The 12764-nt window shown below is 35.3% G+C and overlaps 1 protein-coding gene across 5 annotated transcripts in view; it reads right to left on the minus strand.

Moving 5' to 3' along the window:
* LOC144443524 (C-myc promoter-binding protein-like) overlaps positions 1 to 12764 on the minus strand; it is a 145649-nt gene that overhangs the window by 109025 nt on the left and 23860 nt on the right. For all 5 annotated transcript variants that reach the window (XM_078133044.1, XM_078133041.1, XM_078133043.1 and 2 more), the window contains exons 2-8: positions 10923 to 11007; positions 9776 to 9976; positions 6651 to 6787; positions 6164 to 6362; positions 5732 to 5858; positions 5176 to 5345; positions 631 to 875 (exon numbers count right to left, since the gene is read on the minus strand). In XM_078133044.1, coding sequence (XP_077989170.1) covers positions 631 to 875; positions 5176 to 5345; positions 5732 to 5858; positions 6164 to 6362; positions 6651 to 6787; positions 9776 to 9943 — 1046 coding nt within the window. In that variant the 5' untranslated portion in view covers positions 9944 to 9976; positions 10923 to 11007. The remainder of the gene's footprint in view (positions 1 to 630; positions 876 to 5175; positions 5346 to 5731; positions 5859 to 6163; positions 6363 to 6650; positions 6788 to 9775; positions 9977 to 10922; positions 11008 to 12764) is intronic.

Here is a 12764-nt window from a genome sequence, read left to right on the forward strand (position 1 = left end):
TATTTTTAATATCCTTATACATTGTGACTCCCTAGACTTACTCAAGTCTCCAGGGGTTTTTCATTCTTCAATTGAATAAACTTTTTTTTTTCAAAAACCTTATCAGTTCAGTTGTGCTAAAACTCTCTCAATTGACTGGTGCCAATCTACGATTTCCTATTTTGACATTCACTTGGCAAACAGAAGACGCAAGTTGCTAGTTATACAGTTTAGTGGATACATCATATATGAATAGCAGTTGAATACTGGGAGTTCTTGGAAGAATAGCATTATGGCAACACATTTACGAGTAATGGTTAGTAGCAACCAGTACTGACCAGTTCCAACCAACACTGACCAGTTCCAACCAGCACTGATCAGTTCCAACCAGTACTGATCAGTTCCAACCAGCACTGATCAGTTCCAACCAGCACTGATCAGTTCCAACCAGTACTGACCAGTTCTAACCAGCACTGACCAGTTCCAACCAGCACTGGTCAGTTCCAACCAGTACTGATCAGTACAGAACAGATCCAACCAACACTGACAAGGTTATACCAACCAATGCTGACTAAACATGGGATGAATCACTGGTGCAAGTGAAAGCTGTTCATGAAATATCTTGTCAAGGAAGCTACAAGATGTACTGACCTTTCTATGGGAACACTGTGAGGTCCTGATACTGATAATCGGTACAAGTAAGATAAAAACTTTTTAAATGCATCAAAGAATGGCCACATTGACAACAAACAGATACATTTATTGGTATACACAGTCCATTTTTCCTTGTATGTCTCTTCCTTGTCCTTGTCTAGTATTCCAAGTTTCATCTTCTGATCTTCATCCAACTTACTTTCACTATATTCCTCGTAGAAAGACACTGCTGCACCATACATCTGAAAATACACAAAATAATCAAATATCAGTCAAGTATCATTCATTTCTTGAAAATCACATCAAATTAAAATCTGGTGTTGAGAATTTGATTGACAATTCTGTTTTATCTAGAGATTGACTTACAATAAATGACAACAGATATTGGACTGTTGAGATGAAGGGCGAGGTTATTGTCAGTACTGTGCTGTACTGAGTATTGGGATACCAGAACTATGGCACAAAGCTATACGTACTGTCCTCCAGCATTGATTGACTCTGACATTTGACCTTGAAGATGAAGGTCAAGGTCAATATCAATGAATGAACAACAATACTTTGCCACAGTTAGAACAATACATTTTGAGGGAACATAATTTTATGCAAATGAAATAACTATTGAAAGTGAATACACACAATGAAAACCAAGGCTTTATAGAAGACATAGCCCTCCCCTCAAATTGACACTTTAATGGGCAAAAAGTGATATGATCAACAAAAGTAATGCATGTTTATGTTTATCTGGTTCTGTAGGTAACAGGACAACTGCCCCCCGGACAACTGCCCCCCGGACAATTGCCCCCGAAGGACAATTGCCCCCCCGGACAATTGCCCCCGAAGGACAACTGCCCCCCGGACAATTGCCCCCGAAGGACAACTGCCCCCCGGACAATTGCCCCCCGGACAACTGCCCCCGAAGGACAACCGCCCCCCGGACTACTGCCCCCGAACGAAAAAAAAACTAGTATTACAGATGTACGGGTTTGTCATTCATTAAAAAGTCACCGTCGGCAACTTACCGCCGCAATTTGCGTACATTATACTCACTAAACAAACACGAAGTCATTTTTTTACTGGAAAAGATTTATTTATTGGTTCAATACAAAATATACAGGTAACAAGATAGAAAACGAGTCAAAAGTAGATAAAATATTGAGACTCAGAATGTACATTCTCGTAAGACTTTGGTGACAATAAATGGTGACTCGGCTCGGTTTATCATGATCAGCCAGTGTTTAAAACTGTAAATTGTGGGCTATTCCCCGAAGAAAATCTAGCAGGTGGCGATTTTCAAAATCTTGCACTATTGCATGGATTCTGGCTGCAGAATCTTGATACTGTCGATGTTGTGGTTGCGCTGATTCACCGGCAATCATTTGGTTGATGACGACGTTGTTAAGTGCCTGCTCACGTTTCAGAATATTGAGAAATCGCCATATATTTGCCGCCGGTGACTTTTTAATGAATGACAAACCTGTACATCTGTAATACTAGTTTTTTTTTCGTTCGGGGGCAGTAGTCCGGGGGGCAGTTGTCCTTCGGGGGCAGTTGTCCGGGGGGCAATTGTCCGGGGGGCAGTTGTCCTTCGGGGGCAATTGTCCGGGGGGCAATTGTCCTTCGGGGGCAATTGTCCGGGGGCAATTGTCCGGGGGGCAGTTGTCCGGGGGGCAGTTGTCCTAGAATCGGTTCTGTATTATCTACTGACATGATCTAAAAGACATTAGTTACGCATAAGTGTCTACAAAGTGTCTGCAATATGTAAGTAATAACTGAATATGGATGGTCAATGAATAGAGTCTATGATTAAAGGTGTTTAGTTATGCAGTATTAAATATAGTAATTGTTTACTACAAATATGGCTGCCATTCAGTAAAAATTACATGAACACCAAATATAATCCTTGTTGTTTATACTTCTTTTCTTCAATATTACTTGTAAACATGATTTAAAAGAAATTAGAAATAAATAAACACTACAATGTGTCTATGATAGGCAGGCATTGGCTTGATTTTGATAATTAGCCCAGAGTGTCAAGGTCAAAGTCTCCAAAGATAGCTCTCCTCTGATAATATCAAGGTAGACACTTGAATGGATTCTCTATGTATTACAGTTTTTGAGTTATGCAGTAAATAATGATTTTTAACTACAAATATGGCTCAAATTTAGTAAAAGTACTATGTGCACCAAAAACAGTGCTTGTGTGTTGTTCCTTTCTTCAATATTACTTGTGAACACAAATTTAATAGAAATTGGCTATATGTAAACACTACAATATGTCTATGATAGGAAGGAATTGGCTTGATTTTCATAATAAACTACATTGCACGTTATCATGTAGTCTTTAAGATACAACATACTACAATATACATACTATGCTATCAGACTGCACTCACATCTATACTAAAACTGTCAGTCTGTGCCTGCTAGATCAAAAGATTTAGGCCATGCCTTGAATTTGTGACTAGAAGTTCAAACAAAGATCATTATGTAGATTAAAACTGGAGGAATAGTTTCTACTTCTGATGATTAAGAACTATTGTTGTAATGGAGATACTTGAAATTATTAGACTATGGCCTGAAACTTATGTTTACTATTGACATAACATTAGGTGGCTGGTCTCATAAATCGGCTGACATCTGATCATGGTCATTTTAATAAAAGTCCACATATAATTGGAGCCAACTAAGGCTTGCTGTGCAGGATATTGGGTAGTTTATCATAGTTGTGGTTTAGAAGTCTGATAGGGCTGAACAACACGATGATGTATCTTACAGTCTAATTATTATGGTTAGGACCATGGAAATAGTTCAGAATATCTACTCATGTCTATGCTATCTACTCAATATAGTTTAGAATATCTACTCATGTCTATGCTATCTACTCAATACAGTTTAGAATATCTATTCATGTCTATGCTATCTACTCAATATAGTTCCGAATATCTACTCATGTCTATGTTCCCTACTCAATATATGAATGCAACAAATATATCAGTGCTGTCATAACTAAGACTCCCTGACATTAAAGAGCTGGATACCTAATCTGTATTTGAAGTCTCATCTCTTGACAATGACAACATAGATGTTTAGGATACATACTTAGAGAAAACACATCAATGTGAAAACCTGACACTGAGATTACATTTACAACATAGATGTTAGGATACATACTTAGAGGAAACACATCAATGTGAAAACCTGACACTGAGATTACATTGACAACTGTGCAACATAGATGTTTAGGATACATACTTAGAGAAAACACATCAATGTGAAAACCTGACATTGAGATTACATTGACAACATAGATGTTAGGATACATACTTAGAGAAAACACAGCCATGTGAAAACCTGACATTGAGATTACAATGACAACATAGATGTTTAGGATACATACTTAGAGGAAATACATCCATGTGAAAACCTGACATTGAGATTACAATGACAACATAGATGTTAGGATACATACTTAGAGAAAACACATCAATGTGAAAACCTGACACTGAGATTACAATGACAACATAGATGTTAGGATACATACTTAGAGAAAACACATCAATGTGAAAACCTGACACTGAGATTACATTGACAACATAGATGTTAGGATACATACTTAGAGAAAACACATCAATGTGAAAACCTGACATTGAGATTACAATGACAACATAGATGTTAGGATACATACTTAGAGAAAACACATCAATGTGAAAACCTGACATTGAGATTACATTGACAACATAGATGTTAGGATACATACTTAGAGAAAGCACATCAATGTGAAAACCTGACACTGAGATTACAATGACAACATAGATGTTAGGATACATACTTAGAGAAAACACATCAATGTGAAAACCTGACATTGAGATTACATTTACAACATAGATGTTAGGATACATACTTAGAGAAAACACATCAATGTGAAAACCTGACATTGAGATTACAATGACAACATAGATGTTAGGATACATACTTAGAGGAAACACATCAATGTGAAAACCTGACACTGAGATTACAATGACAACATAGATGTTAGGATACATACTTAGAGAAAACACATCAATGTGAAAACCTGACATTGAGATTACATTGACAACATAGATGTAAGGATACATACTTAGAGAAAACACATCAATGTGAAAACCTGACACTGAGATTACAATGACAACATAGATGTTAGGATACATACTTAGAGAAAACACATCAATGTGAAAACCTGACACTGAGATTACATTGACAACATAGATGTTAGGATACATACTTAGAGAAAACACATCAATGTGAAAACCTGACATTGAGATTACATTGACAACATAGATGTTAGGATACATACTTAGAGAAAACACATCAATGTGAAAACCTGACACTGAGATTACATTGACAACATAGATGTTAGGATACATACTTAGAGAAAACACATCCATGTGAAAACCTGACATTGAGATTACATTGACAACATAGATGTAAGGATACATACTTAGAGAAAACACATCAATGTGAAAACCTGACACTGAGATTACAAAATGTACTTAATAATGTTACCTTAACAGCCTGTGAATCTGTCAGTACAAAGGTTGAGAAGACAGGCAGTGGGTGGTTTCTTTTAGCAGACCAACACTCTATACTAGCTCCCATTGGTAAACAAAACAATGGTACAGATTCTGGCAGTGTTGTTGTTTCATAATCTTTTTCAGGATACCGACTAATTATTCCTGTACAAGAGAAAAACTTAATGAATATTAACAACATAACAGAATTTCTATTCTTATACTAACCTTCATGTACATGCCATGCAATCACATACAACTAATTGTAATCAAGATAGGAAAGACAATCATCTGATGTGAACACCTGACAGTGTGTAAACGTGTATGGTGTATATGATACAGTAATATTATACAATAAATACATAATATAAGTGGATTGGTTTACCAGGAATCTCTGCATACATTATCATTGAAATGGTGGGGACTGATTGGTTATTAACCAGGTGTTGATGTTAAAACTTACCTGCTGTATATGTTATTGCATTAGCCCTTGTCATAGATTCTTACCTGCTGTATATGTTATTGCATTAGCCCTTGTCATAGATTCTTACCTGCTGTATATGTTATTGCATTAGCCCTTGTCATAGATTTCTTATAACATAGATAGACATCAGAACCTGTCATGCCTTTGTTAAGGTTTTTGTCTATCATACAGAATGCATGGGGAGGCATTTCACCCTGTAAAATATACAACACATATATGTAGTAAACATATTATGACATTTCAATATTTACATTACATATTTTATACTATGTACTTGTGTAATTTGAAAACGATTGCAGTTACACTTGCTTATAATTAGAAAAACATATCAGATATACTTAGTTTACTTGTTCTGTGCTACACCTGGCTAAGAATAAATTTCTGTGTTACATACGGTTAAAATTAAATTTCTATGTTACATCTGGTGAACTACAGACTTGTACTTTGCATTTGCTTCAGATAAGACAAATCCATAATTAGATTGACTTTCAAATGTTACCTTATTAGTGAGTATTACACAGACATCAGTAACAGCCAATGAATTATGGGCTGCAGTCTCCGAGGCTCTCCTGTAAGTGATATAGATTCGTTGGTTTCCCATACCAGTTCTGTTATTGACATTAGCAGGACGTCCGCAGGGTGTTGTACTCACTATCTCACATCCAGGCATCACTCTCTCTTTACCTTCTAGTAAGATTCTGTAATAACAGAATTTTCACTTTAGTTGAGGTTCAACAAACAATGTCCGAGATAAACTGCAATATACTTGATGAATACAGACCAGACTGACTGACTGACTGACTGACTGACTGACTTTCTTACTTACTAGTAGTAGTACTTACTTACTTTAATTCCATTATAATTGACTTGATATATGTACATGTACATCTATCTTTACTTTCCATACATTTTGTATTTCTCATACAACTGTCTTTCAAAACCAGTGTTACTTTCCTGTGCTCTGTACATCTATACTATGTACATACCCAATATCTGTAAGAGGTGGTTTGTCAAAACCTCGTCGGTAACACAGATAGACAGCTGGACTTCTTAAGCTGCCATGATTCAGATCAGCCTGAAATCCTGATGGAGTGGTTTCCAGACACTCAAAGTCTGCAGGAACCTAGACAAAACAAGACAGAAAGTAACAAGACTGTATCTGGCATTTCGTTGTCAAGAATGCAGCATACATGTTACTGTATGTAATATCACTTTGTAGTCAAGAATACAGAGTACCAGTGATACTGTATGTAATGTCATTTTGTAGTCAAGAATACAGGGTACCAGTGATACTGTATGTAATGTCACTTTGTAGTCAAGAATACAGAGTACCAGTGATACTGTATGTAATGTCACTTTGTAGTCAAGAATACAGAGTACCAGTGATACTGTATGTAATGTCACTTTGTAGTCAAGAATACAGGGTACCAGTGATACTGTATGTAATGTCACTTTGTAGTCAAGAATACAGGGTACCAGTGATACTGTATGTAATGTCACTTTGTAGTCAAGAATACAGGGTACCAGTGATACTGTATGTAATGTCATTTTGTAGTCAAGAATACAGGGTACCAGTGATACTGTATGTAATGTCACTTTGTAGTCAAGAATACAGAGTACCAGTGATACTGTATGTAATGTCACTTTGTAGTCAAGAATACAGAGTACCAGTGATACTGTATGTAATGTCACTTTGTAGTCAAGAATACAGGGTACCAGTGATACTGTATGTAATGTCACTATGTAGTCAAGAATACAGAGTACCAGTGATACTGTATGTAATGTCACTTTGTAGTCAAGAATACAGGGTACCAGTGATACTGTATGTAATGTCACTTTGTAGTCAAGAATACAGGGTACCAGTGATACTGTATGTAATGTCACTATGTAGTCAAGAATACAGAGTACCAGTGATACTGTATGTAATGTCACTTTGTAGTCAAGAATACAGAATACCGGTGATACTGTATGTAATGTCACTTTGTAGTCAAGAATACAGAGTACCAGTGATACTGTATGTAATGTCACTTTGTAGTCAAGAATACAGAGTACCAGTGATACTGTATGTAATGTCATTTTGTAGTCAAGAATACAGGGTACCAGTGATACTGTATGTAATGTCACTTTGTAGTCAAGAATACAGGGTACCAGTGATACTGTATGTAATGTCACTTTGTAGTTAAGAATACAGAGTACCAGTGATACTGTATGTAATGCCACTCTGTAGTCAAGAATACAGAGTACCAGTGATACTGTATGTAATGTCACTTTGTAGTCAACAATACAGAGTACCAGTGATGCTGTATGTAATGTCACTTTGTAGTCAAGAATACAGAGTACCGGTGATACTGTATGTAATGTCACTTTGTAGTCAAGAATACAGAGTACCAGTGATACTGTATGTAATGTCACTATGTAGTCAAGAATACAGAGTACCGGTGATACTGTATGTAATATCACTTTGTAGTCAAGAATACAGAGTACCAGTGATACTGTATGTAATGTCACTTTGTAGTCAAGAATACAGAGTACCAGTGATACTGTATGTAATGTCACTTTGTAGTCAAGAATACAGAGTACCAGTGATACTGTATTTGTCACTTTGTAGTCAACAATACAGAATACCAGTGATACTGTATGTAATGTCACTTTGTAGTCAAGAATACAGGGTACCAGTGATACTGTATGTAATGTCACTATGTAGTCAAGAATACAGAGTACCAGTGATACTGTATGTAATGTCACTTTGTAGTCAAGAATACAGAATACCAGTGATACTGTATGTAATGTCACTTTGTAGTCAAGAATACAGAGTACCAGTGATGCTGTATGTAATGTCACTTTGTAGTCAAGAATACAGAGTACCGGTGATACTGTATGTAATGTCACTTTGTAGTCAAGAATACAGAGTACCAGTGATACTGTATGTAATGTCACTATGTAGTCAAGAATACAGAGTACCGGTGATACTGTATGTAATATCACTTTGTAGTCAAGAATACAGAGTACCAGTGATACTGTATGTAATGTCACTTTGTAGTCAAGAATACAGAGTACCAGTGATACTGTATGTAATGTCACTTTGTAGTCAAGAATACAGAGTACCAGTGATACTGTATTTGTCACTTTGTAGTCAACAATACAGAATACCAGTGATACTGTATGTAATGTCACTTTGTAGTCAAGAATACAGGGTACCAGTGATACTGTATGTAATATCACTTTGTAGTCAAGAATACAGAGTACCAGTGATACTGTATGTAATGTCATTTTGTAGTCAACAATACAGAGTACCAGTGATACTGTATGTAATGTCACTTTGTAGTTAAGAATACAGAGTACCAGTGATACTGTATGTAATGTCACTATGTAGTCAAGAATACAGAGTACCAGTGATACTGTATGTAATGTCACTTTGTAGTCAAGAATACAGAGTACCAGTGATACTGTATTTGTCACTTTGTAGTCAACAATACAGAATACCAGTGATACTGTATGTAATGTCACTTTGTAGTCAAGAATACAGGGTACCAGTGATACTGTATGTAATGTCACTTTGTAGTCAAGAATACAGGGTACCAGTGATACTGTATGTAATGTCACTATGTAGTCAAGAATACAGAGTACCAGTGATACTGTATGTAATGTCACTTTGTAGTCAAGAATACAGAATACCGGTGATACTGTATGTAATGTCACTTTGTAGTCAAGAATACAGAGTACCAGTGATACTGTATGTAATGTCACTTTGTAGTCAAGAATACAGAGTACCAGTGATACTGTATGTAATGTCATTTTGTAGTCAACAATACAGAGTACCAGTGATGCTGTATGTAATGTCACTTTGTAGTTAAGAATACAGAGTACCAGTGATACTGTATGTAATGTCACTTTGTAGTCAAGAATACAGAGTACCAGTGATACTGTATGTAATGTCACTTTGTAGTCAACAATACAGAGTACCAGTGATGCTGTATGTAATGTCACTTTGTAGTCAAGAATACAGAGTACCAGTGATACTGTATGTAATGCCACTCTGTAGTCAAGAATACAGAGTACCAGTGATACTGTATTCGTCACTTTGTAGTGATACAAGGGATAGTGTACATACCTTCTCTCCTTGACTTTTGATGATGACAGCAACATCAGTGATTGGTCCTTTAGGTTTGGATGGTTTTAAACCACTCTCATGTTGCATATCTTCCTCTAGTAGTCTTGATGTATCTTGTAGTCCAGCTACCACAAAGTAGTCAGCTACCCGAAGACTTCTATCATCCATATTGTCTGCTTTTGTTCAAATTAGTACAACATTCTGAAAACAAAGGCAATCTAATTTTGACTTGAACATTCAACTAATGGAAATGAATATTCTCTCTACTGAATTACATGTATGCATAATTGAAACTAACATTTACAGTTAAAATTAAGTAACACCAAGTGTCCTGTGAATGTATTCATAATTAATAGACAACACCAAGTGTCCTGTGAATGTATTCATAATTAATAGACAACACCAAGTGTCCTGTGAATGTATTCATATTTAATAGACAACACCAAGTGTCCTGTGAATGTGTTCATACATTTAGTTGATAAGTTACTAGGTCTTCAGTGAGACAGTGGAGTGAATTGGCCATAATTAATAAGCAACACCTACATGAACATTACAAAAAAATCATCCTGTCTTATCACGTTAAATTGACAACTAATAGAATTTATGATAGAGACATGTACATTGATAATATAGACATGTACATTGATAACAGAGACATGTACATTGATAATATAGACATGTGCATTGATAACAGAGACATGTGCATTGATAATAGAGATGTGTACATTGATAATAGAGATGTGTACATTGATAATATAGACATGTACATTGATAATATAGACATGTACATTGATAATATAGACATGTACATTGATAATATAGACATGTACATTGATAATAGAGATGTATGCATTGATAATATAGACATGTGCATTGATAACAGAGACATGTACATTGATAATAGAGATGTATACATTGATAATATAGACATGTGCATTGATAACAGAGACATGTGCATTGATAACAGAGACATGTACATTGATAATAGAGATGTATACATTGATAATATAGACATGTACATTGATAATATAGACATGTACATTGATAATAGAGATGTATACATTGATAATATAGACATGTACATTGATAATATAGACGTGTACCGTACATTGATAATGTTTGACCATATGAAAGCAGTTGACTTTACCTCTGTAGCTATCAGACAGTTTCACAAATCACTCTCTATCACATCTGGTTCTATGGTACAGGTACATATATGAACCAATCACAAGCTGTAAGAGAATAAACCAAGTCACTTAGTGCACGAATGAATAGCATGTGTTCTTTTTGTCATCCACAATTTGTATGTACATGTATGTTTGTACATTATCAAAACATTATTTTGTTGGGTTGTCGTTCATAACATATGTACATCATGTACATGTCACTGCAACATATTATTAACAACATGTACATGTACTCATAAACATACATGACATTGATGTACTGTACATGTATGTCAGTTATCAAAACACATACAGGTATTTTCTTGGCTCGGTGTTCATAACATAACTGTCAAATTACAAGTCCATGTACAATGTAATATACTAATTGTGTAGTGTGTGTACATAATGTATGCTACTCTAGGAATATTGCTTATAACAATTGTGACATCCTTCATAAATGTTTTGTGGTTTTTTTTTTAAACAGTATAGGTATTGGCATGGGATATTGCTAATAATGTAATCTTTTAAAGTATTATCATTGTTTATATCAGAGATTATATTCTACCACTATATTGATGGCGCAAATCAAGAGATCTGATTGGTCTAGACATCGAACTGAGCGATAATGTACAGTTGGCATGCATCCAAATTTTGATGATCACTGTTCGTCTACGAACGTTGCAGTCCTTGTAGGGATGGGGGCGCAAATGAGACAAGAACACGTTATGTCTTATCTTGTTTCCGATATTTTCAATACTGGTATAATATAATAGCGATAAACCACCCCTGGGAATGGTGTACCACTCGGTTTTGAGCAGTGAACTCAATATATGCACTCATATTGCCCATGCATGTATTTCGTTCACTGGTCAAAACCTCTTGGTATACAAAATGTAACATTCCAGGGGGTGGTTTATTGCTTAAATATTTTGGTACACTTGAATTAAAAAAAATTAAAACAAAACAAAACAAAAAAACTTGAATTCTAGAAACAGAGAGATCAAACAAACTAAATATCAGTTGACCAGGGAAGTAGTCATTCCACTTCAGTACATTTGTAACAAGTAACACATTACATACATGTAGTTGATATCAGTATTTGTCCTAAAATGGATCAATGTTAATGTAATAGTGACAACTCATATGATGGTCTCATATTATTGATATTAATTTAGCAAAATCTGTTGATACTCATACTATCATAGTCATCACCTCTCCCCTTGGTACAAATTGACTAGTCTTATTGAGCATAAATCTATGAGTCACACACAGACACATATACAATGACATGTAGTGCACAAAATAATGCAGGTTGTCTAGACTGCCAAAAAAATAATAATAATGAAATGATCGTCGACACTCTGCAAACTCATCAAACTCTTCATGTTATTCAAGGTACATGTGAGTACTATACATTAAATGTACATTTTAAATAGAGACATTGCTGTGTTATATTGGATCATTACTTTTAGTTTTGTTGTACAAGCTACAATGTATCAAGCAAGCACAGACATGGACAGCTATGAACAGCGTACATTTAGGTAAATGCTATACATGTACATTGTACTTACTCTATTCTTACTACGATGCCGACCAAATATTAAAAAAATATGACTAATATCATAATTGGTTGTTTTACAAGTAAGATGATGAATGTACATACATTGTACATGTGTGTAATACTATGAAGTGACATAATCTGAACTCACATACATGTATGTAATACTATGAAGTGACATAATCTGAACTCACATACATATATGTAATACTATGAAGTGACATAATCTGAACTCACATACATGTATGTAATACTATGAAGTGAC

Source organism: Glandiceps talaboti, chromosome 12, assembly GCF_964340395.1.
Source record: "Glandiceps talaboti chromosome 12, keGlaTala1.1, whole genome shotgun sequence".
Taxonomy (NCBI): Eukaryota; Metazoa; Hemichordata; class Enteropneusta; family Spengelidae; genus Glandiceps; species Glandiceps talaboti.